This window comes from Rhinopithecus bieti, unplaced genomic scaffold (genome assembly GCF_001698545.2).
Source record: "Rhinopithecus bieti isolate Rb0 unplaced genomic scaffold, ASM169854v2 scaffold_11380, whole genome shotgun sequence".
NCBI classification, from domain to species: Eukaryota; Metazoa; Chordata; class Mammalia; order Primates; family Cercopithecidae; genus Rhinopithecus; species Rhinopithecus bieti.
In genome coordinates, this window is record NW_016807225.1 from 3,836,779 (window position 1) to 3,852,763 (window position 15,985).

Sequence of the window (15,985 nt, forward strand, 5' to 3'; positions counted from 1 at the left end):
GGAGCAGGCAGCATGCCAGTGCATGGAGGCACCACTGGGGCTGCATGAGACTCCTGACTGCCCGGGTTCCAGGCTGTTCTCCAACCTGAGGTCTGACAGTACACCAGGGCAGGGCAGCAGGTGACAATGCGTGCTTGCTCCTATCTATGTCATCTCTGTATTATCTGCGGCCTCCTCTTCCCTTCTTTCTCACCTCAGTTCTGACTATCTACACCACAGGGGAGGGTCTGATCATCCTCCCCTCTCCTTACCACCCAGAGTCCCTTTATTTACACCTGCCACCACTCCAGGGCTGTTAACTATTAACATTTCTGATTCAGTGTGGCCCCAGGGTTCAGTCAGTCCATATCAAGTCAGGAAGCCTTACTCCTCTCATTCCCATGTAGCTGTGATGCTCATATTTATCCCCAGGCTTCTGGAACAAAAAGGTACCATCATATCCACTCAGGTAGCCAGCAAGACCTATCAGCATCTGAGGAGAGAAGAACAAACAAAAAGATGAGAAGTCTTTAGGAGAAGATTCCTCTGTCCTCTGAACTTCCCTCCAGCTGCACCCACAGACTTTGGGTTCCCTTGACAACTGTCCATAGAAAATGTTGCCGATGCGACATTTTCTCCTGCAGCTGCCACAGAGCAAAGAATCTTTTGTCTATAGAGCTCACTGCTTGAAACAAAACCTCTCTTGTATTATGGCTGAGTTCTGGGAACAGCACAACCTAAACACTTAGGAAGGAAAAAGAGCCCCACAATTTGAAGGGCAGAGTCAGTAAGGGGCCCTCTTATTCTGCTTTCCTTCAGATAGTGTAAAATAAAACAGGGCAGCTCTTGGGTCATGAGCAGAGGCTGATTCCTGGGGAACTGGCCTCTTGAAAGGAAAGTGAGTTTCCAAGTCACAGTGAGGGAGAAAAGGGACCAAGGAGCTACATACCAGGAATAAAGACAAGGGAAGAAAACCAGAAAGAGGAATGCAAAGACAGATGCATTTGCCCAGAGGGGAAGAGAAAAACTGCCAAAGACCAGAGGCTGGTTTCTCCCATTCCTAATATTCCAAAGGAGGGCAACGTTGGTACCTCCCAAACCAGAACAAATCAACTAGAAATTGAGACTGTGAGTCATGAACCCTTCAAAACCTTTGACAAGATCGGCTGTGTCTTTTGTATATTTCCTTGGCCATCAACATTGCAAAATTCTATTTTTCACACAAGCAATCAGAAGCAGCTGAAGTATAAAAACTGCTGGTAAATGCCAACCATCTGGGACAGCCCCAGGCTGCTCCAGTCTGACCCCCCGGGCTCTGGTGGGCTGGGTTGCAGGAGGGAATACACTGGCTGTGTGGGGAAAGTCTCTCTTAGCTACACTTGTGGGACTTGGATTTAGACTACTAACCAACCCACTTTTTTCTCTAAGTAGTTCTAAACAGAGCCACGCTACAGCTCCAGGTCAAGGTACAGAAGCCAAAGTTTGGCAGAAAAAGACAACAAAGACTTGCTTTTAAAAAGGAAGGCGGGGACCCCAGGGTCCGGACAGGGTCATCCAAATACCTAGATGAACTAAAGCTGCCAAGTGGCAACAAGTGGATCCCTCTTCTCACCTGCGATCTTGCAGGACAAGCTTGCCTGGTGCTGACCATACGTTTCCAGACTGCTTGGCTGGTCTGGGGTGAAGAAATGCACAGATGGTTGGATCTCAGTGCCCTATATTCTAGCTCTTTGATCACGGACAATACTTAATATCTCTGAGCTATAGGTAATAAAAACTTCCTCCCAGAGGGCGTGAGGATTAGAGGTGACGCCATTAAGTAAACACCTAACACTACACCAACCACTTAGCAGACACTCAAAATTCAGTACTCTCTCAGTTCCCTTAGGGTTCAAAGTAGCTCCAAGTTAATTTCTTTTTTTTTTTTTTCTTCTTTTTTTTTTTTGAGACGGAGTCTCGCTCTGTCCCCCAGGCTAGAGTGTAATGGCATGATCTCAGCTCACTGCAACCTCCCGCTCCCCGGTTCAAGCAATTCTCCTGCCTCAGCCTCCAGAGTAGCTGGGACTACAGGCACTTGCTACCATGCCCAGCTAATTTTTTGTTTGTATTTTGAGTAGAGACGTGGTTCCACCATATTGATCAGGCTAATCTTGAACTCCTGACCTCAGGTGATCCACCCACCTCAGCCTCCCAAAGTGCTGGGATTACAGGCGTAAGCCAAGGAGCCTGGCCCCAGGTTAATTTCTTAACTAAACAACTCTTTCAAATCAACAGAAAAAAAATGAATAACTTACTAGAAAATATGGCAAATTCACAGAAAACAAAATACAAATGGCTAATAAACATATGAAAAAATGTTCAACCTAACTCATACAGCCATGCAAATGAAAACAGTGATGTGTCATTTTTTACTCTCCAATTGGCAAAGTTTTTTTTTTTTTTGAAACCAAGTCTCGCTGTTGCCACCCAGGCTGTAGTGCAGTGGCGCGATCTCGGCTCACCACAACCTCTGCCTCCTGGGTTCAAGTGATTCTCCTGCCTCAGCCCCCCAAGTAGCTGGGATTACAAGCACCTGCCACCATACCCGGCTAATTTTTGTATTTTTAGTAGAGACAGGGTTTTACCATGTTGGCTAGGCTGGTCTCAAACTCCTGACCTCAGGTGATCCACCCACCTCGGCCTCCCAAATCCCATGCTGGGATTACAGGCATGAGCCACTGCACCCGGCCAACAAAGTTTTTAAAGTATGATCATAGCAGTGCTAGCAATGATGTGGGGAAGAAAGCACTGTCATACAGTGTTGGTGGGAATATATATGATTACAACATCTTTGCAGGAAAACTTAGCAATATCTAACTCAATTTTAAATGTGTATATTCTCTGATTTTTTAGCTTGGCTGCTGGGAATTTTTCATATATACCTTCACAACTATACAATGATATAAGTACAAGGATGTTCACTGCAATATCTTTTGTAATGGCTAAAAACTGGAAATAACCTACATGCCGCCCACCAACTGAAGAGGCATAAATACTTACGGCACATCTACATAACAGAATGACACACGGCCATTAAAAAGAATGAAGCGCATCTTCATATGCTAATGTGGAAAGAAGATATATCATGTTTCAAACACAAGCTGCTGAACAACTGTAGTCTTATGCCATTTGAGTTTTTAAAAAGAACTGCGTGTATATATAACGTGTTGTTCATATGTACATATATAAAAACATACACGCTTTTATTTGCATAAAAAATTCTTAGAGGAATATAAGAAACTATTGACAAAGATGACTGTGGTTACCTCTGTGGACTAGAAATGTGGTGGCTTCTGACACCTTCTGAAGGAGGCTTCTGACCTCATACTTCCTTCTGTGCTGACCGCATTTTCTGCTATGTGCAGGCTTTTTTATGTTTTAAGTTCCTATAGGACTGGAGCTGCCAGATGCCCAGGGCTGGGGGCCAATGTGAAGCGGCGGGTCTCAGCCTCAGTAGCGAAGGAAAAAACTTCCTGCTTGCCACTTGGAGGGGTTTTGATTCCTTGACTGGCTTGGCCTCAGAACCTGCAGAAGCTACTATGCCCTCTCACAGGTTTCCAGTTTGCTCATCACTCTCTTTCAACCAGACAGAACACAAGATAAATTAGGGGTGCAGATGGGCCGCACTCCCTGAGGGCAGCCTGAGAACCCTCACACTTCTCCCTTCACGTAGGCAAGCAGACGTGAGGAAGGCAAGGCTTAGGTATATTATTATTTTATTTTATTACTTTTTTGAGATGGAGTCTTGCTCAGTCGCCCAGGCTTGAGTGCAGTGGCGTGATCTTGGTTCACTGCAACCTCCACCACCCAGGTTCAAGCTGTTCTCCTGCCTCAGCCTCCCAAACATCTGGGACTACAGACGTGTGCCACCATGCCCAGCTAATTTTTGTATTTTTACTAGGGATGGAGTTTCACCCTGTTGGCCAGGCTGGTCTCGAACTCCTGACCTCAGGTGATCTGCCCACCTTAGCCTCCCAAAGTGCTGGGATTACAGGCGTAAGCCACCGCGCCTGGCCTAAGGCTTAGGTAAATTAAACAAATCAGCCAGTCCTGTGCACATGTCCACAGTGCGCTGAGCACCAGGAAAACTCCAAAAAAGAATGGGCAGTCCCCACAGAAACACTGGGCTGGGTTTCCTACGCAAAATCTTCATCAGAAGTCTGGTTCCCAGGCGAGCTCCATGCAAATACTCAACACGTCTGTTGCTTAATTCTATGGTAGTAACAGATGTAGTCTGAGGAGTGAGCCAAGGCAAGTTTGCGAGGTCGTGTGGTGTCACAATTGAGAGAGCAGGCTCTACGCCAGTCTGAATCTTGATTCTGCCACTTCCTAGCTTGGTTCTCTATGGCAAACTACTTATCTGCCTTCAGTTCCCCATCTGTGTCATGGTGATGCAACAATACCTACTTTATAAGGTTGTTCTGAGGCTTACATGAGATAATGCCTCTAAGGTGACCAGAACAGAATAAATGTTTTTAATTGTTCTTGTTATTGTTGTTATAGTATAGTTATTGTTGTTATAGTATAAAAGAGATAGGAAGAGGCATAATACTTTCTACACTTTTCTTGGGCTCAGAGTCAGTTTTGAAATAGGCTACCTATTCTACCTCCCTCTCTACCCCTCCGCCCTGTAAGGCCCCTGCTCTCATGCTTCCTTAAGCCCAACCATAGGTGATCTTTGTGATCTTTGAGAAAAGATTACCATCCCTGCCTCCTCCTGGCTTTCCTGCTCCCACCTTTATCCCCCAAGTACTATATGCTCCAAAATCCCTCCCCACTTCCTCACAGGAAAATTCCTGTCCCCTTGGTGCCCAAGATCTCAGTCTCCAGTTAGGAAGAAAGCCTTGCGTGAACTCCAGAGCTAATCTGAGAGCCTTCTCAGAGATTTTTGTTTTTAAAAGACTAAAATGGGCCAGGCGCGGTGGCTCATGCCTGTAATCCCAACACTTTGGGAGGCCAAGGTGGGTGGACCTCCTGAGGCTGGGAGTTCAAGACCAGCCTGGCCAACACGGTGAAACCCTGTCTCTACTAAAAATACAAAAATTAGCCGGGCGTGGTGGCGGGCGCCTGTAATCCCAGATACTTAGGAGGCTGAGGCAAGAGAATCACTTAAACTTGGGAGGCAGAAGTTGCAGTGAGCCAAGATTGTGCCATTGAACTCCAGCCTGGGTGGCACGACTGAAACGCTGTCTCAAAACAAACAAACAAACACAAAAAGAGTAAAGTGAATTCTAATTGGTGGAATTTCTAATGGCAAAACATGTGAGAGAAACAGATCAAACAATGTGTATGCTGGACATGGGAAGGGAGAAAGAAGTCAGCCCCACGTGGACATCAGCCTCCTGAGCTATTTCTGCTTCATGCAGTGTATTCCTATTTCTTTTTTCTTTTTTAAAATTGAGACAAATTCACATAACATCCACCAGTTTAAACTGTGCAATGGGTGGTTTTAAGTATATTCACAAAATTGTGCAATCATCACCACTACCTAATTCCATAACATGTCATCACCCCATAAAGAATCCCCATGCCCATTTGCAGTCACTGCCTAATCCTCCCTCCCCAAGATCCTGGCAACCACTAACCTACTTTGTGTCTCTGTGGATTTATCAGTTCTAGATATTTCATGTAAGTGGAACCACAGGGGATGTAACCTTTTGTGTCTGGCTTCTTCCATTTAGCATGTTTTCTAGGTTCATCTATGTTGTAGCACGTATCAGAACCTCATCCCTTTTTACGGCCAAATAGTATTCCACTGTATGGCTGTGCCACACTTTTGTTCATCCCTCCCTCAGCTGATGGGCCCTCTTTCCATTTCCGAGCCCAGAGGATCCTTTAAAAAACACCAAAGATTTTCCATGAAAGTAGCTGGTCTGAAACGTCAGAAAATTCTTTCTACAAGTCCCAAACTCTTTCTACAAGCCCCAAATCCAAAATCAAGATGTGGCTCCAGCCCTTAGGAACGATCCTCCAGGACCAGAGAGCTGCTGTTCACCACACTGCTCACCTTTCCCAGAGGCGGGTGCACGTCAAAGAAAAACGTACGGTTGATATAGTAACTTCCCATTTTTCCAAAGTGAGTCTCATCCCAACTAAAGGAAACACAGAAAGAAAAACAAGAATTTGAAAATTATCATAAAATCCAAATGGCCTTAATAAAGCATGGTTAAAATTAAAGGCTGTGCATTTCAAATAATTAATGCAAAAGTTTGGATTTAAAAAAAAAAAAATCTTTTGACACAAGTGATTTGAGGAAGTTAGCCACTGGTCTTCATTTAGACAGACGAGAAAGGTGAGCAAATATTCACCAGCCAATTACCTACCAATTGAGTTAAATATACATATACTTACTCTGTATCTTGAGTTTCTATTTATTTTAAAAGGACAAGAAGTTTTCTCATAATAAGAAAAGGTTTGTAGTAAGAGTTTTCTTCTGGCCAGGCGTGGTGGCTCACAACTGTAATCCTAGCACTTTGGGAGGCTGAGGCGGGCAGATCACAAGGTCAGGAGATCGACACCATCCTGGCTAACACGGTGAAATCCCGTCTCTACTAAAAATACAAAAAATGAGCCGGGAGTGGTGACGTGTGCCTGTAGTCCCAGCTACTCGGGAGGCTGAGGCAGGAGAATGGCGTGAACCGGGGAGGCGGAGCTTGCAGTGAGCCGGGATGGCGCTACTGCACTCCAACCTGGGCTACAGAGCAAGACTCCATCTCAACAAAATAAAAAAAATTAAAAAAAAAAAAGAATGTTCTTATCTCCAAGTAGCCAGTGTAAACAAAAATTTAAATTAAAAAAGTTTCTTCCAAGTCTGTTAACTTCTGAGACAACATTTGCTATTACAAGGTCCATTACGACATTGCTGGGTTATTGGTCAGGGTTAAGACTATAAACCATGATTGTCACAGGAGTCTCACTTTGCTCAGCGACTCTGTGACAAGTAAGCGGCTGACTGTGATCTGGCTGATCTTATACTAACTAGTATATATAAAAGTTGAAGGTTTTCTTACTAAATTAAGACCACATCTAAAACCTATCCTCACTGCTTATTTTGCAAGTAAATAAGTGATTTGAATAAACAGGCTTTCAAACACAATGCAAAGTCCTCTTTTATACAAGCACATACACCTTTCTACACCATACATGAGGGCTTTGGGAAGGCAGCCAAGTCATCCAGCAGAGCCTGGCCTTTTCTATTTGTTATTTTCTCCCTGCAGCTCAAAAGAAGAGTTACTTTCTAGTAGTCATCAGTTTCCCAGGTCATGAGCAGTCATTAGTGACCTACTACATAAGGGGAAAACATGTTTTACCTAAAAATCTAGGGTTCTTTCTATATCTTACTCGGTGGGTCCAAGATAGGCAAAAGAATAGGTCTATGTCAGCACCTGCTAAACACATTGCTTGACATGCGATGAGGACACTGGCATGGTGAGGTCAAAGAGAAATAACTTCAAAGCGGCATAACAAAATTGATTTGCAGAAAGAGAGACCCAGTCCCAGCTCCACTGCTAACTAATGGCACAACCTGGCAAAATCACTCATTCTCTCTACTCCTCTTATCTCATCTACAAAACGAAGGCAATGATATTATCTGCCCTGCCCACCTCCCAGGGAGGCCTTAGGGCTCAACTCAGGTAACACATGTGAAAGAATTCTGTAGACTATAAAGTACCATCCCTGCTGGACCCTATTTAAACTGTCCTAGTTTTTAAATCTGTTTGGGAACATACTAACAAAAGGATTCCAGTTTTGTGTTGTTTTGTTTTTTGTTTGTTTTTTGAGACAGAGTTTCACTCTTGTTGCCCAGGCTGGAGTATAGTGACGCAATCTTGGCTCACTGCACCTTTCACCTCCTGGGTTCAAGCGATTCTCCTGCCTCAGTCTTCCAAGTAGCTAGGACTACAGGTGCCCACCACCATGCCCCCCTGGTTAATTTTTGTATTTTTAGTAGAGATGGGGTTTCACCATGTTGGCCAGGCTGGTCTCGAACTCCAACACTCAGGTGATCCACCTGCCTCAGCCCCCCAAAGTGCTGGGATTACAGGTGTGAACCACCGCACCCGGCCTGGGCTCCAGATTTTTACTTCAAAAGTTTCCCAAGTAAAACCAGTGGTAACATTCATATTTCCTCCTGGCTTTTATCGCTTGTGTTAGGAGAGACAGTCCTCCATGGCGCTCTTGTGCTCCTCCAGGCCTTTCACAGGGTATGCCAAGAATGCAATGTCCCGCTCCATCTTTCCCGAGGTCATTTCTAAGGTCATGTTTGCAGTAAACAACCTTGAGGGAAGAGTTAGTGTCTCCCTCTGAGACACAGGGCTGTCTTGTTTATTGCTTGCCATAAAACAGCAGATTTCCCAAGCTTAATATTACTCAGCTGTGATGCAACCTACTGCATGTGCAAGCATTTATCCAGTACCAGCACCACGTGGGACTTAGGGGCAAAGGAAACTGATGCCAACATGCTGATGCACATCCCACTTGCTGTGCCATGAGAAATAAAGTCCTTTGTCTCTGACCCAAGACTTTGTTTTCTTTCGGCATGCAAACAACAGTGACAGGCTAACTTACTAGCTTATAAGTAGGCTAAGATAAAATCCCCAGCCCCTGACAATGTGGAGACAAGCATAGGAGGAGGAGAGACATAGTCTTCGGTAAGAGAAAGAATGAGGGCCTCCATGAGCCGGGAATGGGGTAGCGAGAGTCCCCCACTGTCCCACTATTACAGAGACCGATGGAAAGAGGTAGGATTGAAACAAGCCATTGAATGTCACCCTGGTTATTGCCCTGTGGTCTGGGCAAAAGGAGGAAGAGGAGTGATCATGACAATGGCAGCAAGCCCAGCAGCCCCTGCCAAAAGGCAATATGGATGTAGCTGCTCAATCAACAAGTCTCCAACGCTTCAACAAATGGTGCGGCAATAGGACCCTGCTATATAAGACAGAACTTTGAGTAAAATGAAAACACCGAAAGATCCTTGGGGGAGCTGTGTACTCAAGCCAAAAGTAAATACAAATATGCCTTGCTTTCTGGTTCAGAGCCACTCTCTCAGTTTATGTCCCACGATCCTTCCCACTCTACCACAACCGCAGCTGCTTTAAAGACTGAGATGGGCCGGGTGTGGTGGCTCACGCCTGTAATCCTAGCACTTTGGGAGGCCGAGGCAGGTGGATCACGAGGTCAGGAGATTGAGATCATCTGGCTAACATGGTGAAACCCCGTCTTTACTAAAAAAATACAAAAAATTAGCCGGATGTGGTAGCGGGCGCCTGTAGTCCCAGCTACTCGGGAGGCTGAGGCAGGAGAATGGCGTGAATCCGGGAGGCGGAGCTTGCAGTGAGCTGAGATCGCGCCACTGCACTCCAGCCTGGGCAACAGAGCGAGACTCCGTCTCAAAAAAAAAAAAAAAGACAGATGATTAAAGGGTTTCCATGTCCCTAAAGGGGACTGAAGGTCATACACACCCATCCTAGTATGCTGGAGAGCCCCAGGGAGGAGAGGGGCAAACTCAGGGCTCTGCTGGATATGAGGTCCCACATCTCCACTCTACAGTGTCTCATGGCGGGGAGGATGTGCTAGGCACAGAGGTTACCGCAGACACTCAGAACTGCAGGGAGAGCTGTAGCAGTGTGCACATGGACTAAATAAAGGGAGCGCTTTAGTCCTAACTCTGGGGGAGCGACACTGGGGAGGTCGTGCTGCTGAGCCTAAGTGAACAGCTAAAGGAGGAGAAAAAGCTTCTCCTCACTTCCTGCATCCAGCACCGCCACACTCTCCAACTGGGAAATGGTAAAAGCTCTGGCTTGCTGTCACCATACCCCTGATGCAGGCCTTCTAGACGCATTCGTTCAAGGGGAAAAAGTGTCCAGATTAAACTGGTAATGTTTGAGCCATGCTCCCCGTAGGGAAGGGAAGTTAAAGTGACATTCCAGGCAGAGCTCTTTGGGCCTCTTCAGTGTACTATTCCTGTGGTTTCCAGTGTTGAATGTATAGCTGATACTGATCCCATAAGTGTCAAAGAGGATTATCCTGTGCAAGGGCTGCTGTGTGTAGACAGGTGATCCTGTCCTCTCCTGGTGGTCCAGAAGATGAAAATCCACATCCCTGGAAGGGAAAGGAAATAAATCACAGGCTTAAAAACTTCATGGCAGCTCTGAGTGGTGGCTCACACCTGTAATCCCAACACTTTGGGAGGCCAAGGCAGGTAGATCACCTGAGGTCAGGAGTTTGAGACCAGCCTGGCCAACATGGTGAAACCCTGTCTCTACTAAAAATACAAAAAGTTAGCCAGGCGTGACAGCGGGCGCCTGTAATCCCAGCTACTCAGGAAGCTAAGGCAGAGAATTTTTTGAACCCAGGAGGCAGAGGTTGCAGTGAGTCAAGATCAAGCCACTGCACTCCAGCCTGGGCGACTGAGACTCCTCCGTCTCAAATAAATAAATAAATAAATAAATAAATAAAACTTCCTGGCTGTTGGAGTACTGAGAGCCACGCACCAGAATCACAGTGCCACCTGCTGGACACAGGTACCAAGCACACTCTTTCTAAAAGGGCAGCTATTAACCTCTTAGTTAACTACTCAACGCTTTGAAATTGATTGCCAGACCCATAAAGGGCTCAGGACTCCCTGGCCTAGTATTCCCACTTTGGGGTGGGTCAGTGGGAATCTACTGATAACAAGGGAAGGGTTTACAAGCCTCACTGATCCCATGGAAATAGTACATTCAAGAATAGAGCTGGTAATCCCAGCTATTCAGGAGGTTGAGGCAGGAGGATGGCTTGAGGCCAGGAGTTCAAGACCAGCCTTGGCAGCACAGTGAGAACTTATCTCTTAAAAATTCTGTTTTAATTAGCTGGATGTGGTGGCACGTGTCTGTAGTGCCAGCTACTCAGGAGGCTGAGGCAGGAGGAGCCCAGGAGTTTGAGGCTGCAGTGAGCTACGATTGTACCACTCTACTCTAGCCTGGGCAACAAAGTCAGACCTCATCTCTTTGAAAAAAAAAAGAGCATAGCCAGGCTGGCCCTAGAGGCATCTTGGTTTTCCGTGAAGAAGTGGCAGCTCCTACTTTGGGAGAAACAACCTTCTCCACTGCCTGAAGCCGAGCTGCTGGTTCAGTAGGGCCCTGATTCACAGGGGTTCCTCTAAATGCTTAGGCCTGGCTCACTAATGATTAGGCTGAGTTAAAAACTGATGTTACCCACCAGGCAGCAGCAGGCACTTAGCCCCAGTGACAACTCTGGATGGCTGACGGCAGTAAGGATTGAAGCATTTGGTATGCCACTTGGAAGACTAAATACTGAGAGATGAAAGTGAGAACTATGGAAACACATCATGGCTGCCTGCCAATAGGACAGACTGGATCACTCATGTAGGTGCCCACACTAAGGGCAGGTACTCTCATAAGACTGACTGGGATCAAGCTGCTGATCCAGCCTGCACCACCAAGACTGCGGCCATAGCCACCTGGATTCATGCAACAGGTATGGAAACATCTACCATCATGGACCAGGCACAATGTAAGGGACTACATGTTTCTGAGGCAGAAGCCACTACTGCGTGCCAGACTTGTGACTCCTGCCAAAAGTTGGCCTGCTTGTCTTGCAGTAAAGGAAACCACGTTGCAAGGGGCACTGACCCCACCTGCTCCTGGGAGACTGACATTAGGACTTTGTTCCCTTCTCCCAGGCTCTCATCAGTACCTTGCTACTGCTGATACTTTTTCAGGTTACAGTGCTGATGTTGCTTTTCCAGTTCAATCATCTGACTCTGTGTATATACCACTGTGGCCCTTGGAACTAAGCTCTGCCAGGTTTTCTGCTTTCCAAACCATCTACAGTCTGACAGTGGCATATCTTTTTGTTACAACGACCACCCAACAGTGTCAACAGTCAATAGCCAAGGTATTCGATGGACCTCCCACACTCCCTACCATCCACAGGCATAATATTGTCAGGTACTGAATAGTTCCCTCAAAGATCAACTCAAAAAGATGTTTGACTCTGTTTTTAACCTCCTCCCGGTCTACACACCTTAGTGCAGCAGTTTGGTCACCTAAGGCAGCCACCATTCTCAGAAAGGGTTCATCTCCTTTTGCCTACCAACTGGGTAATGATCAGGAAAAAGGGGTGGCGGATTATATAAACCTATTTTGAAAATTTAAGATTCTTTCCTGACCATTTCTGGCCATGGTTCATCTTTTGCCTTACAGAAAGCCCAGATCAGCTGGGAGGAGGAGGCTATCTATGTAATTCGGACTTAATTCTAGTTCAGTCACTAGACTGTCTTGTTGGAATGGCCTGGTGCTACAGCATAAAGTTAATGATCATTTGGCTGGGTACAGTGGTTTTAAAGTCCCCCTACAGTGGCCCACATGTGTCAAGGTAGAAGACATAATGGGCCTCTGTCAATTTTCTAACAATGCCCTTGGGTATTAAAAGGTCTGGATATTGGCCGGGCGTGGTGGCTCAAGCCTGTAATCCCAGCACTTTGGGAGGCCGAGACGGGCGGATCACGAGGTCAGGAGATCGAGACCACCCTGGCTAACACGGTGAAACCCCGTCTCTACTAAAAAATACAAAAAACTAGCCGGGCGAGGTGGCGGGCGCCTGTAGTCCCAGCTGCTCGGGAGGCTGAGGCAGGAGAATGGCGTGAACCCGGGAGGCAGAGCTTGCAGTGAGCTGAGATCCGGCCACTGCACTCCAGCCTGGGCGACAGAGCGAGACTCCGTCTCAAAAAAAAAAAAAAAAAAAAGGTCTGGATATTGAATAAATGGAGAAAAGGTGAAGTTATAGGTACTTGGGTAGGACACACTAATTATGTAGCAATGGAAGGAAAGAAACAATCCTGGCATCTGGGGAAGGAACATCTTAGGCCCCTGGAGATGTAAAGAGAAGGGAAACAATGTTCTCTTTGTTTGCCAGGCACCAAAGCCTGGCAAACATTCATATGGTCCACCTAAGCCAAGCAGCAACTGTGGCTGGCAATCTGACCTGTGGCTGAGTTTGTCATCTCACTATGAAAACAAAAAAACTTTATCTAGTAGGTCAGTATAGAAAAGAAAAAAGAAAATAAAAAAAGAAAACAAAAACTCACGTGGACATGGCCAGTCTTGAACTATTCCCACGTGCCTGATGACATCAACACCAACTCCCAAACACAGACTTCCCTCACAGGTGTGCAAACACACAGATCAGCACAACCTTCTATCAAACCAGCTGATACAGATCACATGCTTCTCCTGAGATCCTAGGGGCCTTCCTTAGGTTATGCCTTGTCTAGTGATTGAGGCTGCAACTATTCAGTGACACTGCCCATGTGGTTTAAATTTGATGGTGATCCAAATAAAATCTAACAAAATCCTGGAGTGGCCTGCACTCCTTCAAGTAATATGTTAGTGTAAGGAAGAATGGGTCACAAAATATCTTGCCATTAATCATGGTAGTTACTTTTTTTTTTTTTTTTTTTGAGACGGAGTCTCACTTTGTGGAGTCTCACTTTGTTGCCCAGGCTGGAATGCAATGGTGTGATCTTAGCTCACTGCAACTTCTGCCTCCCGGATTCAAGTGATTCTCCCACCTCAGCCTCCTGAGTAGGTGGGATTACAGGCACCCGCCATCATGCCCGGCTAAGTTTTGTATTTTCAGTTGAAACGGGGTTTCACCATGTTGGCCAGGTTGGTCTCGAACTCCCGACCTCAGGTGATCCGCCCGCCTCGGCCTCCCAAAGTGCCAGGATTACAGGCGTGAGCCACCGTGCCTGGCCTGGTAGTTACTTTCTTAAAATTTTTTTTATAAGGGTAGAGGGCTATTGTAATTACTGGTAATGACACCAAAGATCAGAGATCAATCTGAACTTCTGTGCACAGGTCACAGTGGTTAATAGATCAGATGTCTGAAATAAGATTCCTTGGTGCCCCCAGGACTTATTCACAAGTGGCTGAATTCAGGACTCTGGAGGGCATGGTTGAGGTAAATACTGTAAGCTGGCCTTATTCTGCTGCTTAGAGTCCCATTGACAACAACCTTAATTAAATGCTGTAAGGCACAAACTGAAAAGATTTGGTCCCTGCCTCTGTCAGCCAGGTTAATCAGAGTAGCCAGGGGAGTTGCATATTCATGTGAAAATCTGCTAGAAGCCAAGACTGCAGAATCGAGGAGTGAGAGAGGCTGTCAGATTGCTCGTGCCTCTACACATCATTCTGGGTCTACCAAGAATGCAAGGCCCTGACTGCATCTCACTTGGGCCATTTCTCAGGGTTGTGTTTGCAGCAAGCAACCTTGACAGAAGAGGCAGTGTCTCCCTCCAGGACAAAGAGGAGGTCTGCGTACTGCCGTCTATAAAACAGATTTTCCAAGCTGGTCGTTCCTTCACTTGGATGCAACCCACTGCCTGTGCAGTCATCCATTTAAACCCATAGCGTCACCCTGTGGGACTTGGATGGCAAGGGAAACTGCTTCTAACATGCATCCTCTTTCCTGTAATAAAGTCCTTTGTCTCTAACCCAGGAGTCTCATCTTCTGCCAGCAGTCACGACACAATAACAGGCTAATTTATTAATTTCTAAATAAAGCAACCCTGACAGTCTGTTTTCTTGCCTGCTTTTTGCTCAAAGAGTTCCATTTCTGGGCCAGGCACGGTGGCTCACGCCTGTAATCCCAGCACTTTGGGAGGCCAAGGCGGTCAGATCACGAGGAGATCAAGACCGTCCTGGCTAACACGGTGAAACCCCGTCTGTACTAAAAATACAAAAAAAAAAATTAGCCGGGCGTGGTGGTGGCTGTAGTCCACCACCTGTAGTCCCAGCTACTCTGGAGGCTGTAGTCCCAGCTACTCTGGAGGCTGAGGCAGGAGAATGGCATGAACTCGGGAGGCAGAGCTTGCAGTGAGCCGAGATCGCGCACTGTACTCCAGCCTGGGCGACAGAGCGAGACTCCGTCTCAAAAAAAAAAAAGGAGTTCCGTTTCTGACACCCAGTATCTGGATAGTACAAGCTAAAACCTTTAAGAAAATAAATCTCTTCTCACAGGAAGAGTTGTGCCTCTTAAAATCCTTTTGTCACCATACCTGAACAATCAAACTGTCCTTGCCCTATAAGACAAAGGTAACACAGTTAGGTATTTTCCCCTCTGTTGATGCCTGAAAATCCTGCAGATATCGGAACTCAGGCCTTAGAAAATTCTCTACCCAAGAATTTGCAATTCTCTTTGGAAAGTTGAAAGCACCTTTAAAAGCCACAATTTGCAAGCCAGGTGATGCACTGTAACAACGCGGAAGACATGAGGGCTGCTTCCTCAGATCCTAACAATCCCATTGCCCCACGACCAGAGCAAAACGATCCCCCTCCCAGAGAATGCACCTCGCCAGAGGCCAACCCACCCGGTATCTCAAGTTCCCCTCCATCACGGCCCCGCCCCTCCTCCTGTAGATCCCGCCTCCTCCGTACCCTCGGGCCAATCAGAGGACGGCGTCCCCTCGCGGTTGCCATGGTGGCCACCGAGTCCCTCCCATCACTCACCAGATGTGCGGCGGCTCGGCCAGGCGGTGGAAACGGGTGGCAAAGGACAGTAGCGTCACCAAGGCCAGCAGGGCCCACCGGCCGGCCGCCTCGAAGCGCCGTGAGCCCCGGGTAGGCCGTTTGGGGCTTCGCGCCGCAGCCTCGGCGGCCACGTCCCGGCGTGCGGCCCTAGCAGCCTGGGGCCCACAGCGGCCCCTCCGAGGACGCAGTTCGGACTCTGCCAGGCCTCCGCCCGTGGCCGGCGGCATCTTCCCCCTCCTCCGGGTCGCCCACCGGCCCAGAGGCACACTCTGACCAGCCGCCCCGCCAAGGAGTCACAGGAGGGCAGCTCGGGGTACCCCGGGAAATGCAACTCCCTTCCACGGCAGCGGAGTGCGGGGCCCCGGGCTCGGGGCGGGGCGGGGCGGGCAGCGTGGTCGCGGCCCGGGCCGCTAGGAGGCGGCAGGAGGCGCAGA

The 15,985-nt window shown here is 47.3% G+C and overlaps 1 protein-coding gene across 9 annotated transcripts in view; it reads right to left on the minus strand.

The window, feature by feature from the left end:
- Positions 1-15,978, minus strand: part of POMT2 (protein O-mannosyltransferase 2) — a 50,861-nt gene extending 34,883 nt beyond the window's left edge. For 8 of the 9 annotated variants that reach the window (XR_001887081.1, XR_001887080.1, XR_001887083.1 and 5 more), the window contains exons 1-3: positions 15,531-15,978; positions 6,026-6,110; positions 368-472 (exon numbers count right to left, since the gene is read on the minus strand). Coding sequence is in view for 4 of the 9 variants with exons in the window: in XM_017880631.1 (XP_017736120.1) it covers positions 368-472; positions 6,026-6,110; positions 15,531-15,778 (438 nt within the window). In the remaining 5 variants the exon portion in view is untranslated. The remainder of the gene's footprint in view (positions 1-367; positions 473-6,025; positions 6,111-15,530) is intronic. The other variant, XM_017880633.1, reaches the window with a different exon arrangement.
- Between the last annotated feature and the right edge of the window lie 7 nt (positions 15,979-15,985).